Here is a 19,124-nt window from a genome sequence, read left to right as displayed (position 1 = left end):
ACTTTACAAGATTTCCCACAAAGGTGTTATTTCCAGTGGCCAGCCTCTACATTACAACTTCAATGTGAAACACTTTCCTACGTGCCCTTTGTTACTATCTTTCACTGGCTGTTTTAGGCTGCAAATACTTTTACGATGGCAAGCATACCAACGCTGGCCTTCATTAACTGGCCATAGTTTATTAAGTGGCCACCAAACAACTCATTGGGCGGACACCCTCCTGATGACGTGGCACTGGAAAAAAAAAAACAAAGATCACCAACGAAATGGCAGCCCATCTACATATCTGCGCAAGCATTCTCCTCCACGCATGCTGGCTCTTGGTCGTAGTTCTCACCCTTCTCATGGCAGGCAATGCTTTTGACATGCTTACACTTTACATGTCGTAGCTAGACGAGATACTTGAGAAAACGTTGGCGGAGAATCCTCTTCCTACAAACGAAGTTACCATTACTCCCCATACACCCACTTTGGAACTAGATCCAGAGTCTCTCCCGGAATAAGAACCTCTCTCAGAACAAGTACCCACACTTGTTCCCGCATTGGCACCTGTAGCAAAGAGCCCTCTTTCAGAATTGGTTCCACCACCCATTACTCGCTCCAGAGGCCAACCCCATATAGCAAGAATACAGGTTGTATGTGACGCATTGTCACGCCACGATTCAATTATTCCCTTGAAGCAATCGGCATGGCCGAATCACAAGATGGCAAGAACTCTATTCCACCTAAGGACCCGATGGCAGTTCTTAAAGAGCAGATGGCAGCACTTTCTACGAGCCTCGCATCACTTCACACTCGCTTGGAGCAGATGCAAACGCAAACCTCTTTCCGGAGTCATATTACTACTTCTCGGACTACAAATGCTGCTTCTCCACCAGCTTCTTTTGAAGCTTCAATGGTTGACCAGAAAGAACCACTCACACATAAGCCTTCGGAACCGAAATTTTCTCACCGAAAGCATGGTTTCTCAGAGACAACTAAACACAAAGTACCTTCGTGTGATAACAAAAGTCTCAGCATGAATATTCTTGGAAATGTTACAGTACTAAGCAACCAACTTCTTATTCGAATCATCAGCAACAAAAGCAGCAATATGAAGCTTCCAACGGATCATCAGCGATATCAAGATGGGCTTACTTAGTGGCACATATATCCGACCCTAGTCGAGTACTCGGTCGTGAATGCTGGGACGCTGGACAAGTTCCCCCTCATGAGCCGTGCCCTACATTTAAATCTTTCTTGTTTGATGGTGGTAAAATTGAAGATTTGCTGATTCTTTCCTTGTGCAAGAGGATCCTTTAGAGGTTTAAGAGGCAACAACTCCCTCGACCTCCCCCTTCTCAATTGGAAGCCTTAATACCCGCTGAGAAAGCTGAAGATTTAGACAATTCTGGTTCTTGTGTGACATTGGACAAGCACATAAACCATTCTATGGCCATGATCCAGTCAAAAAAAGTCGCCTCTTCAAACTTGAAGACTCCAGTCCTTACCTTCAGCGGTGCAAAGGATAAAGTAGATACATACTCTTGCAGCCCGACTTTAGTCACTTCAAACGAATCTTTGGACACAACTTGTTCTATTGATAAACCTTTACAAATGGATATACCTCCAAACACTCCTCTGTCTCAGTCTACGATATCCCTTCAGGAGGATTTAACTGTTCCTGACAAACCAATGGAATACCTTACAGATTTCCAACCAGTGGTCATCACTCAACAAAAAACTCAAGTCAGTTTACCAATAATTTCACTCGAAGCAGATACAGTTTCAATCTTTTTTTGGACAAAGCTCGAAGTTACAAATGACTTTGACAAAGACACTTATCAAGTTCTCAAAGGAGATTCTTGAAGAGAATGAATCCCAGATCATAGACAAAGTTGAAGACATGGAGCTGGAGCAAATTATTTTGCATCGCTTTCAGTGCTGCCCAAAGAAGCAAGCATTGCAGTCTTTTTTGAAGTTCAAGTATCACGGCACCACGCAACAGAGTAGGCCGATGAAGATTTCTTTGGAGATTGCCCAGGCTTGTTGGCGGAATGCACAGAAGCCATGCAACTCGGTCCTAGAAGCTCACCTTGAAAAGGGGAGGATGCCACATCTACTATGTGCATGTGGACAAGCTGTAACTCCTATTTCTAGGGTTTAGGACAGCCTAGGAAGTATTCTAACACCCTTGTGAGCGTGTATGCATGACATGCATGTCCAAGCACTTTAGATTAGTTGCATACCTTGTGAGTGCACATGAGCATAGCCAGTGTCGACTACGTGTAGGCGTTGGAGAGTGTTTCCATACAGTTGCATTAGTACCAAGCCTAGGTTTTTGTCTGCATGTGAATCACCTCTTATTGATAGTTCATCAACTTATCAATAAGTGACATTTCTGTATCATTTTAGAAATCATGGGATTTGTAAGTTGGATTGCCCGACCTAAGTGATCCTAGGAGTCACTTCTCAACCGCAAGTGAGTACCTGCAATACAAGCACCAAGCATCTGCAGTACCTCGGCACCTCTTTGGCGTTTTTGCACCAAATCAGCCAACGTTTTCAGAATTCAGCCCATTGTACTAGATCAGCCAGCGTTTTCAGAATTCAGCCATTGCCTCGTCGTCAGGTGCAGATCCCCATCAATTCTCCCAGCGTTTTTGCATTTCAGCCCTTAGGCTCGCAGAACCAAGCATCTACATCAAGTTCCCATCAGCATCTCAGCTTCTAGGACCATTGTATTAGCATTTGTGCCATCTAAAGCAAATACCTCTCTAGCGATAGAGAGGGGGGCCCTTGGAGGGGGGTTTTGGGACCCTCACGCCACCTACTGCTCTGTTTTGCGCTGCCCACGCAGCCCACTCAGTCCCACGCGCTCTCTCTCAGCTGGACAGCAACGTGTTTACTCTCTCACAGCACGCGTAATTAGCTGGACCCCCCCCCCCCCCCCCCCCCCCCCCCCCCCCCCCCCCCCCCCCCCTGTTGTGACAGTACGCCGCCCCCCCTACTCGTGGCTGGACTGCGCCCCCCCCAAGCCCGTAGGTGCATTACAGGGCAGAAGCGCGGAGTCACACCTGAAATTTTTCGAACCTTTTTCGGACCTGCAAAATTTATTCAGACCTGCAGATTTAGAAAATACAGAATTTACATTTATATTTTTCACGAGTTGCGGACCTGCAGGGAAATTTCAGAATTTCAAAGTTACATAAATTTCAGCATTGACAGAAATTTGCAGAAAAGGAAAATCTCAAAAAATGTATGATTGATATGGGGAACACACATGTATGCATTATGCGGGACAGGGATGTATGTGTGATGTGGACATAGTGGGTTGACCTGACAGAAGTGCAGATTGTATTTTTTGATATTTTTTGATGGAGGTCATGATTGCTTCGCCGGTATGTAAGCCCCATCCGAAGGCAACCTTTGTGCTTACAAACAAGCGGATTACACAAATGGAGAGGGAGATGAAAGACTGGAAAGCAGATCTGGAGGGATGGTGGAAAGAAAAGGCCAACCTTCTTCAAATGTTTCTCAACGAAGGCGTGTAGTGGAAGAAAGAGAAAGAGGACCTGCACGCAGAGCTGCAAGCACTTAAGGCGGACTCCAAAGCACTTAAAGAAGAGGTCTCAGCTCTCAAGCGAGAACTTGCTGATAGAGCGAGCAGTGGACTAGAGGAGGGGGAATTCTAGCCTTCGGTAGTAGAGGAAATCAAGGTCATCAAAGAGCAGGTACGGATGATCAAAGAGGAGGAGAAACAAAAGATGGTAAAGATGTCTTCGTGGATGGATGTGATCACGAAGACGCAAAAGAAGGCGGATGAGGCCGAGAAGTGGATAGAAGTCGCTAAGAAAGGCAAAGGGAAAGAAACCACATCTGTCCCCACTCCTACAATCATCAACATGACTCTAGAAGAAGAACAACGAAGGAAAACCAGAGCTTTGCATATAAGAGTAACCGGTCTAAAAGATCGAGATGAGGTGGAAGGGGAAGTTGAAGAACTTCTCCGCATGATGGGTAGTGAGGCTACTCATACAGAAGCATGGAGGGTGGGGAAGAAGACACAAGGCAATGGGGAGACTTCAAAAGGGAGAGCTCTAATCATCCGTTTCCCATCCATGGAGGCAAAGAAGGACTTCTTGAAGCGTCCTACACTAAAGAAAACGGGCATATTCCTTGGAGATGACCTCACTCTCACACAGCTTGCGCATATGAGAGAGGTAATGCCAGAGATTCAAGCGGCAAGGGAGAAGGGAAAGACGGCCTTCTACAGAGATGGCCGGGTTGTGATTGTAGAGCGGCGCTCCACATGACGGTGCGAGACCCATGGGACCACCCTCAAAGTTGCCATGTGGAATTGTAATGGATCTATGCGACTTGATGTGGGCGCCTTTGAGGATAGTTTCAGGGGAAGAGACATCGTCTTCTACTCTGAGACACATCAGGCCCCTGGGCAGTCTATGCCTCACATTAGTGGATATAGATGGGAGATTGCCTATAGACAGGAGACACGATCAGAGCGCAGAGGGCGAGGATCAGGAGGAGTGGCAGTGTTATTCAGGGAGGAGTTGCAGCCATTGATACATATAGCCCGCAAAGATGAGCAAGCTAGGTACATGTGGGTGAGACTGAGAGCAGAGACAGACATATATCTTTACATTGCTATTTGCTACTTTCCCCCGAGCACGTCAGTGTATGCACCACCCAGAGGACAGTCCCCTTTCTCTATTTTGGATGATGACATATGGGAGTTCTCTAGGGATGGTGACATCATCATCCTAGGGGATTTCAATGCTAGGATTGCCCATCATCAGACAGTATTTTATGATACTTCAGAGGAGATGTTGAGAGAGCTGGATGTTTCAGAGACAGGCCTATCCAGACTATCACAAGATGGAGAACACACTGAGTATGGATGACACTTGATAGACATGGGGACTGCACATGGATTGGCCTACAGAGATTTCCCGCTTCAGGGGGTTTTACATGCTTTCCACATAGACATGGAGCCAGCACAGTGGATTATGTCATGGCACAGCCGAGCCTCATCTCTAGTATCCAGGATCTCACGGTTGGACCCAGACCTGTTGGTGTGGCAGTGGATCATGCTCTTGTGTCAATGACCATCTCTTTTCAGTTTAGTGTAGCACACAGGCTACGGACAGAAATCCCTACTCGCTACACCTTCACGCGGGAGACAGACTCTGTATACATAGATGGGATCTACAGACGCCTATGCACAGAGGAGCCAGGGCGACCTCTGGAGGAGCTTACTACTATATTGACACAGACACTACATGATGCAGCAGCACAGGCATACCCACATACCCAGCCTGAGCAGAGACCCCCTTTCGGGGAGCATGCCCCAGAACAGTTGGTATGATGAGGAATGCCGGGACACTAGAGCGGGACACTAGAGCTAGACTTCAGAGGGAGGTGCTTTTGGGGGACATCACTCACAGACAGTCACATATTGACTTCCGACGCCTAGTGCGGCGGAAGAAGAGAGCATTTTTGGCTCGACTAGAGCAGGATCTATATCAGTTGTTCTTGAGTCAAGACTCATGTGAGGCATGGCGGCTCTTTCAGGAGCACTCTTTCCCCCCCGCCATCACTTCTACAGAGGATTGGGGCCAGTACGCATCATCTCTGTACACAGTTCTTGAGCAACCCCCCCTTCCCGCCCCTCCCGATCCATGTCCACACACATGTGCTTTTTTCATCGCGGAGATGGTGAGGAAGGCTATTGACAGGATGAGGACTGGGAGAGCATACAATCATGATGGTTTAGTGGCTGAGCATTTCATGCATGCCAGAGATCTACTAGCAGAGCTTCTAGCAGTGATGTTTAACCGTGCCATGTGTGAGGGCTTGCCTGATACTTGGAGCCTATCTACTATTGTACCTATCTTCAAGTCGGGAGACCCTATGGAGCCTGGGAATTATCGCACTATCATGATTGGACACACATTGGCACGGTTGTACGCATCTATTCTTGAGTAGCAGCTGAGTAGATGGGCAGAGAGTGAGGGGATAAGCGCAGCTGGGCAGGCAGGGTTCAGGAGGGGTTTGACACTTAGAGCCATCATTGAGGAGGGTAGATCGCGTGGGAGACGGATCTATTGTAGCTTTGTGGATTTCCGCAAAGCATTTGACACAGTGCCTAGAGCTAGATTGATGCGCAGATTACAACAGATGGGAGTACCCACAGAGCTCATTTGGGGGGTCATGGCATTATACAGGTCAGTAGTGGGGCAGGTACGCACCTCAGAGGGTCTATCCACAACGATTCACTCCACTATTGGGGTGAAGCAGAGCTGCCCGCTCTCTCCTACTCTATTTGGTATGTATGTGGATGAGGTTTCTGACTACATTGAGAGAGATGGTGATAGAGGTGCACAGTTGGCAGGGACATGGATTCCATTATTGTTATATGCTGATGATATTGTGTTGATCTCCGACTCTCCGGAGGGGATGCAACGTCACTTGGATGCTTTGAATAGGTTTGCTCAGGAAAGTGGTTTGTCCGTCAACCTTGGTAAAACCAAGGTCATGGTATTTAATACCACCCCACAGTGGATCAGGAGGTCAGCGCCAACCATTCACATACGGCCAGGTGGATCAGGAGGTCAGCGCCAACCATTCACATACGGCCAGGAGATTGTGGAATATACAGAGGCGTACACTTACCTCGGAGTGGTTTTTAGTGGGCCAACATTTTCATTGAGGAGGGCAGCAGAGACTAGACTGACCAGAGCCCATGCAGCATTGGGTAGAGTGGAAAGGATGTGTTCACAGGTTCAGTTTCAGGAGCCTCGGAGGAAGCTCTAGCTCTTTGACACTCTGGTGGCTTCTGCATTGCTTTATGGAGCTGAGATTTGGGGACCTTCATTAGATCATCACGGGAGGACAGGCCGCAGTGATGGATGGGGGGACATGGAGAAGCCTCTGGTCTCTATGATCTCGCGGCTCATTAGAGCCAAGGCCTCAGTACCACGTGCTATTGTTCGAGCAGAGCTAGCTGCCCCCCCACTAGTGGTTGAGACGCTCACTAGATCGGTCTCCTTCATACACCGCATGTGGGAACTTCCCAGAGACAGATATGCCCGCCTTGCACTTGAGTCCTCTCGACAGTTAGCCATTCAGGGAGATACAACATGCCGGTATGGGGAGATGACATCATGGTTTCAGGCGCATGGGTTCAGCATAGACAGATTGCCTCCCTTCCTGTACTCACTGGATGCACCCTCTCTGACTCTTACACAGTCCGAGATCACCAGGCTCATCCGCCAAGACTTGACTCAGCTAGACACAAGGAGGACATGAATACAGCCAGCACAGGAGCTGGGCACGAAGATGGCTTTCTACAGAGAGCATCTCCTCCAGCTTACGGTTGATGGTTTTGTGACGAGGCCCAGATACATGGACACCCACCTGTCTCATGGGATACGATGTGCTATCGGCCAGATACGTACATCTTCACACCAGTTGCGGATCGAGACTGGCAGATACAGCGGAGTACCAGCAGAGGCCAGGACATGCCCCCTGTGTGACATCGAGCCTGAGACAGAGTTGCACTACACATGCCACTGCCCCGTCTACAACGAGATACGAGGCCGCTTCCATTGCTTGTTCAGAGAGGGCTTTGGACCATTCTCCAAAGTCATGCAGTACGAGGATTAGAGATGCTTGGGTTTGTTTTTGCTCGAGCTACACAGACACAGAGAGAGCGTGATGAGAGGAGAGGCTAGCCAGTCCCAGAGACAGATCACAGATTTCTTTAGAGCTGCCACTGGACATCCGGAGGAGTTACTACCACAGCAGAGCTCGTCGTCTCACACCAGAGGCACACTGATCGACCGAGCGATTGAGCTGGGAAGATCTAGACGCCCACGACTGCGGAGGACTACACAGCATCGACGGAGGCTGCATCAGAGGATTCGGATCACTTTGGCTCGACATGCACGACGCCTGGTCAGGCTACTGACCATGGAGGAGATTGATGAGATCCGCCAGCGACCGATGCTGGATCTCTTGTGATCTAGCTATCCCAACTAGCTGCTTAGTTCACACCTAGTAGTTTAGGATTCCATAGTATTTTATTGTGACATTTGTCATTTCATTTTTGTCATTGTTGTCATCTTGTTACTTTGACTCTGACTTTGTATCAGATCCACCACATTGTAACTTTCTGGTCTCATAGGTCACTTTGGCCTTTTGAAGACGTTAATATAACATTTCATTTCATTTCATTTCATTTCTCTCTCTCTCTCTCTCTCTCTCTCTCTCTCTCTCTCTCTCTATATATATATATATATATATATATATATATATATATATATATATATATATATAAATAAATATATATATAACCTTCATTCACAGTATCACTCTCTCTTTTCACTCTAGTCTTTGCACATCTCCCATGAAGTAAAAGGAACTCTCTCATTCAGTAAAAGGAACCTTGAGTATGCTCTGAGCACTCATCCTGAGCATTCACCGTCAATCATTTCCATTGCACATTGCATCCGGACCTGACGCAACCTAGAATGACATGCATGTCGGTGGCAGCCTGGGAGCACACTAGCCATAAAAGTAATCTGAAACCGTAAGTGAAGCAACAAGGTGGTGTTAGGGTGAAGCAACAAGGTGGTGTAACTTTAACAAATCTGTCCCTGGCTCGTCAAGAATACTACACCTTAGCCTCCGGTAATCGTGACAAATCGGCATCGTGCTGTGGCACACCTCTTTTGGGTGACTAAGGGTGTGGGCATGATAATGTAACTTAGGGGGGACTACTCTGAAGGATAGGGTGATTGGCTCCAATGGCTTAGGGGAATGGGCCAAAGGATAAGGCTGTTGTGGGCTACTCTGTGCAAGGGCGAGCTGTGGGTTGCATGCGCTAAATGGTCTGTCTTGCAAAGGGCTGACGAGGGTGGGCATTAGCATGCACGACGAGGGGGAGAGTGACAGGCAATGGGGCAGGCGATGGGATTGCATGGGTTGCATGCACAATGGGGACGGACAATGCAGGCTTGCGCAGGATGATGGCGACAAGGAGGGAAGGTTGACTGTGTCATGTAAGAAAGGGTGGATGTAACATCAATAGCAACACATGAACAAAAAACTGCAGCAAACTGAACAGAATAGAGAGCTGCATTTGATATAGAGTCTTAGGCAAATTTGACTAATATAGTCTTAGGCAAATTTGACCATCCAGATCAGTATTTGATACCAAGAATTGATTATGTGGTAGAGCTGTTCTTAATCAAGCAGGCCATGAAAAGGTATGTAAGAGCATAGGAATCAGGCTCTAGTAAAACAAGGCCATTATGTTGGAATGTAATAAATGAGTGGATTATATGGAGGTGGCTGTGTTGAATACACTACTTAAGTGCAACTGGGGCATCAAGGAATTCTCTCTACTATTTGGAAAGATGCTTATATCGGCTTTCTCTGAGAATCAATATCGAGAAGTTTGTGCAAGCCCCCCACATGCCAGAAGCGATGGATTTAACGACCATTTTGCCATACTCTACTTCAAGGATGCCATGGCGCACCTGCGCGCGCGCGCACACACACACACACACACACACACTGCTTTTCTTTGAATTTGTTTAGAAGTACATGGAGAGGTAAAGTTTATTGTAGAACCAGTCAGACCATTGTTATGAGCATTTGAGAAACAACTTGAACTGCTCGTCATAGGTATCACCGCTTCATAGTGATAGCCCAAAGGTGCAAATAGCAGTGGGAGAATCATCTTGAAATAAGCATATGCCTCTGAAGGTTGTATTCTAAGTGGAAAAATTGTGCAGGAAATGATTTTGCTAAATTGATACCACTGTCTATTGTGGGCATCTCTGGTGTCAATCGACACCTCTAATACTAGCAATCCCCTTAACCTTCAAATGAACTACAACTTTACAGCATGGGTGGCCTATGACTCTTTGACCCAAGAGATCATTGTTTGGGCTGTCAATACCAGTGGCAGCATGGCCATGCGCCTGTCCTCACCATGTCTAACTCTTACATACGATCTTGCTACTGTTTTTCTACAAGATATGTATGTTGGGCTCTCTGCTTCCTGTGGCCAATTTTTTGAAGGGCACAAAGTGTTTTCCTGGGAATTCTCCATGGAAGATCTGCAGGTCGCGGAGGCTAGTCCATTGCCGGCTCCCAAGCAAACGGCATCGTGCTCTTACCATCATTGCAGATCAAGAAGAAAGCAGACCATTGTTGTGGTGGTTGGAGTGCTATCTGCAGCATGCCTGCTAGTAGTGGCATGCTGTGTTTTGAAACTTAAGAAGAAGATGTGCAGGTCTAGAGCAGCAGCAAACAAAATTTTGGAATTAGCTTCAGATTGTTCGGTGCCTCGCTACAACTACAATGAACTTAAAAGAGCCACTAACGGATTTGCAACGAAGAACAAAATAGGTGAAGGTGCCTCTGGCGATGTATTTAAAGGTGTTTTGCCAAATGGATCCATGGTGGCTGTCAAAAGACTGAAGGATGGGCTGAAGAGAGAGGCAGAGTTCTCATCGGAGATCAGGATCATTAGTGGAATTCGACATCGTAACTTACTTCAACTCAGAGGCTGGTGCTACGACAAAGGTGAAGCGATGCTAGTGTATGACTACATGCCTAATGGCAGCTTAGACAGATACAGAAGCAGGAAGAAAGCCGGCAACAATAGCCTCAATAGCGAGACGAGACTTCACATCCTTAAGGGGGTTGCGGCAGCACTGCAGTACTTGCACGATGGATTGGGTGTATGTGTGCTGCACAGGGATGTGAAGGCAGGTAATGTGCTGTTGACAGATACATTTGATGCCATGCTGGGGGATTTTGGGCTAGCTCGGCTGGTATTGCGAGATGAAGTGGTGACAATAACTGCTGCAGGAACCCCTGGGTATGTGGCTCCAGAGGTGATCTACACAGGGAAGGCGACTGACAAGGCAGATGTTTACAGCTTTGGCATGCTGGCATTGGAGGTGGCCTGTGGGCGCCGAGTTTTGGATGGTTCTTTGTCACCACAAGAGATGCGTCTTGTTGATTGGATTTGGTTGCTTAACAAGAGCAACAAGCTCATGGAGGCCCTGGACCCATTCTTGTTGGATCATGGCAATACTGGTGATGAGAGCCAGGCTGATGCAGACAATGTGATTATGAGAGAGACAAAATGGAGATGTGTGCTTCATATGGGTCTCCTCTGTTGCCATCCCTTTCCGGAGAATCTCCCAAACATGCGCCAAGTGACGCAAGCACTTCAAGACTTCACTCTTCTGCCCCTGCCCTCCTCACAGCCACTTTGCCCATCCCTCTTTCCATTTGAAAATAGCGATCCCTGCCTCCGCCAATTTAGTCTCTTGTGTGGTTCCTCCAGTGTATCCGCCTAGGGGTAGGCAGACTTTGTTCAGTATGATGAAGTTGATGGTTATCCTGTCTCATGGATGACTACCATGAGTCTATAGCTGCACTGTACTCTATAGGTGAATTTGGCTTTCCTGCTTTCATCTGGGTATATGTTTATTCAGTATCAAGAAGTGAGCTATCCCTACTTCAAACCCTCCGAATGTTCCATCTTCTCGCTTCAATGCGAAATATAAGGGATGAACACTCAAAATGGTAGGTAGAAGTCTACCTGCTGAGACGCAAACACGATCCGTTTCTCTTTGCCAATGATGACACCTCGGATGTGCAATGATGTGCTATTCAAATTATCTGCTACACTAAGCTTTCTGTGCACAACCCCCCCCCCCCCTCTTGCAATTTCAGATATTGTCATGATATGATTCTATTTCCACCCTTCCAATTGTAATTAAGAGCAGGGCCAAATGTGGTCCAGCAAGCCATGCCCCAGGGTGGAGATGTGAGGTAAAGCAATTTGAGCCAAAGTGGCTTCTGGAGATAGCTATGCAATGGCTGCGAGGCTTCCAGTTAAATCAAAGCAGGCGGCTTGTGGCTTACTGTAGATCCCCTTCAGTGCTCGACGGGATTGGATGGTTACAACCAAAATAGTGGCTTTTGGGCAAAATCTTTGACAGAAATGCTGACTCCTTTGGGACCATGAGATGAAGTATCTTAAGCTCAAATTCTTTGTTGGATAGTTACAACCGCTTTGGGCAAAAAAATAGTGGCTTTTGGGCAAAATCTGACAAGAATGGCGACTCCCTTGGGACCATGAGATGAAGTATCTCGAGCTAAAATTCTTTGTCCAATCCAAGACCACTTGTCACAAAGTGATGACGTGGCGGACAACAAAAACCCTAATTTTTGCCAAAAACCCTAAAAATTCCTGCAAACCCTAATTTTTGCCAAAAACCCTAATTTTCAAAAATCGCGGAGGTGAAAAAGCAAAAAAAATTGTTTTTTTTTTTTGGGGAAATTTTCGGTCACGCAAATCTCAGCTTTTTGCTATGATTTGGGAAAAAGAGAACTTGCTTTTTACTGGCTCTCATTGAGAGAGAGAGAATTTGCTTTTGCTTTCAGAAGCTCTCTGTGAGAGAGAGAAAAGAGCTTTTGCTTTCAAGCTTTTGGGCATCCCTTGTAACTTTAAATAAGTGGTTTGGGCATACACTTCTCAGAGCATCTGGATGCAAAGTCGGAGAGTGAAACCCTAACCGCTCTCTTGTACTTTGATTTGATTAATATAAAAAGAAATACCGAAAGGGGTGCCAGTCTTTGGGGCCAATATCTCTAGGCACGGAACTCCGCCGGGCCAGTGTACATCTATTGTGATCTGTGATTTGTTTTGAAGTGGTTATTTAGTGCTGTCGCGGTTGATTCTTGACTTGGAGTGTCCAAGTCTGTTACAGTGGTATCAGAGCACGGACGATTTCTCTTCTACGGGAAATCTGATTCCCGATTTTTTTTTCCGCGGCACCTATGGCTTCAGGCAATGATCAGTTGACTCCCTCTGCATCTGGAGATGCGGGTTGGGATCACAACGAAGATTCTGGCAGAGAGTATGGCCCGCCTCGGCCTACTCAAGCGGAGCAAAGAGAGATGACGTGTCGTTAATTGATCGGTGATGCAGCGAAGATGATGCTCAGTTTTGCCAAGGACCCGAAGATGGCAAAATATATGAACGAGACCTCTTTGGAAGAGGTACAGATGGAGTGGCAGAGAACCACAACACCACTCCCGAAACCCGCTCTCAAGAAACCTTCTGCCTCCAAGAAATATACGGAGAAGGAACTGGAGAACGTGGTTGATGCACGGATTGCTCAGCTTTTTGCCGCGCAAAAGAAAGCCAAAAAGCACCGCAAAAAAAAAGCAGAAGAAAAGCGCTGACTTCCCGGGATATTTGGGTCGTCAATCGACTTTTGACAAGGCAAAGAAACAGAAGAAGCGTGTTCGATTTGAAGGAGTACCCAGTTCTTCTTCTTCGTCTTCTTCTTCTGACAGTTCTTCTAGCTCTTCAGATTCGAGCGAAGAAGACAGAAAAGGTAAAAAGCAAAGCAAGAAACAAAGCTTCGGAAAGGGGAAGAAAAAAGGCAAAGAAGGCTACATCTCGCCCAAAGACTGACAGTTCTACTGAGGACTCGTCTACAGACAACTCAGATTCCGATGATGGAAACTTTTATGCGAACAAGAATAATTTTTTTACAAAGCCAACCAGTATGACTTTCTCGAAGATGAAAGCAAGAAAGTCCGAGAGTTTAAGGAAGGTGGCCACTCGATCAAGTTTGATACTTTTTCAGGATACTCGAATGCTTTGAAGGCTATCTTTTTTCAGCAGTTTGACATCGCTTTCGCGTGAGGACGCTATTCAGAGCACTCCAAGATTCAGAGAGCTGCCTCTTACTTTAAGGGGAATGCTCGTACTTGGTGGTCCACGCTTCTATTAAGCAAGACTGTGCGAGTTACATGGCTGAAATTCAAGAGGCTTTTTATTTCTTCTTGGTTGACTCAAGAGTTTGAGCGAGATATACGAGCTGCTTGGAACCATCTCCGGATGACCAAGAGCGATACAGTGAATTCTTATTGTGAAAGATTCTGGAGCTCTTTTCTACCCACCTCTTCATTCAAGAAGATCTCGTTCAGAGAACAGATTGAGTGGTTTACCTTGGGTCTACCTACAGAGATCCGAGATCACTGCTTGGAACAGAAGTCAGCTTCTATTCAGGAGTTGATGAGTCATGCGAAGCGGGGCTTTGCCATTCACTCTAGCAGTTTGACCTACCCCACAGATAAGGCCATGACACAACGAGCCGAACAGACTTCTGGGAATGAAAGTAGAAAGAAAAAGAGCAACCCAGAGAAAAAAAGATGCACGACGCAAGCTTACTCCTGAGGAGAGAGCTCGCTTCATCAGAGAGGGGAAGTGCTTTGGATGCGGGGAACATGGAAATATCTCCGCGAAGTGCCCTAAAAAGGCACAGAAAAAACAGAATGATAAAGATGACCACAGGTCTGAGAGTTAGAGAGCAGCTGAGGAATGTGGCAGAAAAGGCAGATAGAAAAGCAGAACTGGTACCACATGGCGTGGGACTTGCACCGAATCAAATGAATGAAAGTACAAACTTTGTCGCTTTTTGGGACAAAGTGAAGGATCACGAAGCTCTTTTGAAGGAGCCAAGGCCAACTTCTTTTCACTTGGAATTGGCCGCTCGATTTGGAATTACGCCCAACAGACTGACGCCACAGGCGGAGGTAGTTCGACTGGCACCCGGATGGGATGTTGCCATTACACCGAGCATTGGCAAACTTCGTTTGCAATGACATGGGTGTTCAGGGCACGCGAGTGACGTTCTACTTAGGATCCCTTGGTACCACAAGAACTATGCCGTGGTTGACTACCGGGCCGAGAAAGCGACTTTGATAAATGAAGGGCTTAGAGATTGTACTTGATGAACTTCAGTTTCTTACTTATTCTTTTGGAAGAGAACTGAACGATAGATAAAGGTTGAATATGTTTTGACCTGATCAAAAGAACGCGAAGATTTTTCTCCACACTCATGCCGATTGCTTTTCAGAGGGCCTGAAGATCAAACCATTGATCTGATACCTAGAAGCACGCCACCGAATCGGCCACCTTACCGTGTGAGCCGAGTACAGAATGAAAAGATTATGAACCCAGTGAAAGACCTCTTGGAAAAGGGTCTTGTCCAACCTAGTACTTCACCGTATTGCTCTCCAGTGTTGTTGGTTTTGAAGAAAGACGGATCTTGGAGAATGTGCATTGATTATAGCACTCTCAACGAAATCACCATCAAGAATAAATTTCCGACTCCTAGGATTGATGATATACTCGGCAGGTTACAGGGATCCTCGTGCTTTAACAAGATTGACTTGAAGAGTGGATATCATCAGATCAGGATAGCACCAGGAGATGTCTACAAGACAGCTTTTTGGACGACTTTTGGGTTATTTGAGTTTTTGGTGATGCCTTTTGGCTTAACCAATGCTCCTGCGACATTTAATCGGATGATGGACAGGATTTTTCGAGAGTACAGGCTATTTGTTGGCACTTTCTTTGACGACATCATTGTTTTCTCCAAGAATGAGGCAGAACACAGAGATCATCTGCTTCAGGTCTTTCAGGCATTACGAGATCACACGTTAGTGATTAATGCAAAGAAAAGTGAATTTTTCCTACTAGAGATACACTTTTTGGGACACATTGCGTCAACAGCAGGAGTGCAAATGGATCCGGCCAAGATAGAGACTATCCGTGATTGGCCCGACTTGAAAAATGTTCATGAAGTTAGAAGCTTCTTGGGACTGTGTTCGTACTACAGGCGGTTCATACGAAAGTTTGCAGAGGTTGCTTCCCCTTTGCATACCTTGACACAGAAAGGAGTACCTTTTTAATGGGGACCCACAGAGGTGACTGCCTTTCGGACATTGAAAGAGAAATTGACTACGGGACCTATTTTAACTTTGCCGGACTTGCAGAAGTCATTTGAAGTATATTGTGATACTTGTGGTCGTAGTCTGGGTGCGGTCTTGATGCAAGAAGGCCATGTCATAGCTTACGAGAGTCGTTTGTTCTCTAGGACGGAGATGACAACACAGATCTATGAGAAAGAGCTTTTGGCGGTTATCCATGCTCTTACTCAGTGGCGGCAGTACCTACTCGGAGCGGATTTTCCTTTCTTTACAGACCATCAGAGTTAGCGCTACTACTTGTCACAGAAGTAGCTTTCGGAAACGCAGATGCGGTGGGCGACCATCTTGTCACAGTTCCACTTCGAGATTGTCCATGTGCAGGGACAAAAGAATGTGGTGGCAGATGCTTCGTCTCGGAAACCGTTGGTTCTGGCTATTTCCGCGATACATCATAGGAGCTAAGATCCGAATGAATATTGAATGTCATGTGATGTCCTGTGATGTTGTGTGATGTGACTGTCGCTTGCGTACATGTGCTAGATGTGTGTTCCTAGTACGTTGGTACTAACAATCAGTGTCTGCTAAGACGGTTTATGGCTTTTGTCGGTTTTGCAGGCGTAATCGCGGTCGATTGCAATGCTTTCAAGAGGGGGGTATGTCACAAAGTGATGACGTGGCGGACAACAGAAACCCTAATTTTTGCCAGAAACCCTAAAAATTCTTGCAAACCCTAATTTTTGCCAAAAACCCTAATTTCCGGAAATCGTCGAGGTGAAAAAGCAAAATTTATTTATTTATTTATTTTTTTTGTGGAAATTTTCGGCAACGCAAATCTCAGCTTTTTGCTATGATTTGGGAAAAAGAGAACTTGCGTTTTACTGGCTCTCATTGAGAGAGAGAATTTGCTTTTGCTTTCAGAAGCTCTCTGTGAGAGAGAGAAAAGAGCTTTTGCTTTCAAGTTTTTGGGGCTCTGCTTTTGGGCATCCCTTGTAACTTGAAATAAGTGGTTTGGGCATTCACTTCTCAGAGCATTTGGACGCAGAGTCTGAGAGTGAAACCCTAACCTCTCTCTTGTACTTTGATTTGATTAATATAAAAAGAAATACCGAAAGGGGCGCCAGTCTTTGGGGCCAATATCTCTAGGCACGGAACTCCACCGGGCCAGTGTACATCTATTGTGATCTGTGATTTGTTTTGAAGTGGTTATTTGGTGCTGTCGCGGTTGATTCTTGACTTGGAGTGTCCAAGTCTATTACACCACCACACAAACTTGGACCTGATGCAGCAGTGTTTGGCGAAAATCATTTCGAAAAACATACATAATGCCTTTTTGTGCTTTTTTCAGAATGGAACTCCTCTAAAAGCACGACCCTTTTTGGGACGTAATGTTTTTTTTGACCGACTCTTTGCCTTAAAAAAACTGGAAGAGCCAAAACAACAACTTGCTTATATAATAGTTACTATGCACACACAGATAAACGCGCTACTTAAGGAATTTTATCGGTCTTCTCACACACACACACACACACACACACACACACTAGGTTTTCAATAACATCATTAGTTTGGTGACAGAAAGCTTTAAGCAGCTTAATCTAAACTTTGATTGAGATTGAAATACTTGGCCTCATATGTACTGTTGTTTCCACAAACAAAATACACCAAAAGTAATTTTATTTGAAAATTGATCATTAAGGACACCGATCTTGTTGAAGGGGAAGAGAATGCTCAATGACAACGAACCCGTTTATAGGCCACGGTGGTCGAGATAATTGACTGATCAGACAAGGTGCCTAGATAAACCAAGAACAAGGGACATGGAGTTTGATGCAAGATGCTAAAGGGTTTATGTTTGTGAGAAGGGCCCTAATAAAGAGGATGGGTGGAGAGTTGCTAACATGCCAATGATCTCAATCTGATATCTCAAATTTTGAATAGGCCTATCTATGCCTTTCCCGTCCCCAAGACCACCACTACTCAAGCCTTATGCCCTGCAAAGAACTAGAGAGAAGCCTGCGTGGTGAGAATTATCAAAATATACATATTAAACTCTTTTCTAAAAAAGATAGAGAGTACAAGAACTTTGAAACACACGCACACACCTTGTGTACAGCGGCCTCACAGGTAGGGAGAGAGGCATCCCATCACACACACACCCGCATATGGGAACATTCCCTAAGGACTTAAGAACATATTAAACTTTTGTTTTATAGAAGCCATGCCAAGAATATAGAAATCCTTGGTTTTTCTTTGCAACAAAGAGTTTATGATTAGCTACTGTAGAGGGAAAGCAACAACTCTCTTGTAGAGCAAGAAGAGAGCTCTCTACAAAGCCAAAGCAAACCTAGATAGAGAAGGAGCCCTTGTGTAAGAGGAGGAAGCCTTAGTCTATAGAATAGAAGTTATCTCTACAGCAACACAAAATCCTACTATGCAACATTGTTTTGCAAAAGGCTTTTCAATTGACGGATTCAATGAAAAAATGTTGAACATAAAAGGTGTTTGTTTTAATAGTTTTGAGAAGACAAATGGGCCGTTTCTGGAGAAGCACATTTTTATGCGAGATAGTCAAAAAATTATGTTCACTAGGTCTATTCTTGGGAGTTCTATATCTATTTTCCCTCTTCCTTTGTTTTTCTCATGATAAGGATCTACCTCAACTTTCTTGCAAATATGTAGGTGGTCGAGGTTCATGAACCTTACACTTTTTGGACCTTTCCTGCTTTGTAATACCTATTCGATCAACGACTATACCAATGTCGTTGAATGTGTATTTCTAATCCCACAATGTTGTTAGAAGTGTCGGCATCAAACATTCAATATTAGTGTTGGTATCACAATCCTTATAAGCTTTGATATCATAGTCGGCATATAGCAATTGTGATACCAACACTTATAGCGACCGTGATCCAATGCCTATACCAACTATGCGGATACCATAAATTCTAATGGATATAACGACGATCACTGTAGAATTTCTTTTGGGGTGGTAGAGCCAACATCAACCATAACATTCAAGAGGCATTGCCTCAGCAAGTATGCATGAATACTAATAGAACTTCAAAACACAAAGATGAGAAGCCAAGCCAACAATGAGATTTGAAGTAGACAACTCTTGTATTAGCTTAATTTGAAATTCTTCAACCAAAATCTCTCGATACTAGGTCTATTCTTGGGAGTTCTATATCTATTTTCCCTTTTCCTTTGCTTTTCTCATGATAAGGATCTACCTCACCTTTCTTGCAAATATGTAGGTGGTCGAGGTTCATGAACCTTACACGTTTTGGACCTTTCTTGCTTTGTAA

At 45.5% G+C, this 19,124-nt stretch overlaps 1 protein-coding gene across 1 annotated transcript in view; it reads left to right on the top strand.

Moving 5' to 3' along the window:
* LOC147464879 (L-type lectin-domain containing receptor kinase VII.1-like) overlaps positions 1–11,712 on the top strand; it is a 34,223-nt gene extending 22,511 nt beyond the window's left edge. The window contains exon 2 of the mRNA XM_086516959.1: positions 9,801–11,712. Coding sequence (XP_086373085.1) covers positions 9,894–11,381 — 1,488 coding nt within the window. The 5' untranslated portion in view covers positions 9,801–9,893 and the 3' untranslated portion in view covers positions 11,382–11,712. The remainder of the gene's footprint in view (positions 1–9,800) is intronic.
* The last annotated feature ends 7,412 nt before the right edge of the window (positions 11,713–19,124 follow it).

The sequence above is a fragment of the Adiantum capillus-veneris genome, chromosome 1 (assembly GCF_014529385.1).
Source record: "Adiantum capillus-veneris isolate H3 chromosome 1, ASM1452938v2, whole genome shotgun sequence".
Taxonomy (NCBI): domain Eukaryota; kingdom Viridiplantae; phylum Streptophyta; class Polypodiopsida; order Polypodiales; family Pteridaceae; genus Adiantum; species Adiantum capillus-veneris.
This window is presented reverse-complemented; position numbering and strand designations above follow the sequence as displayed.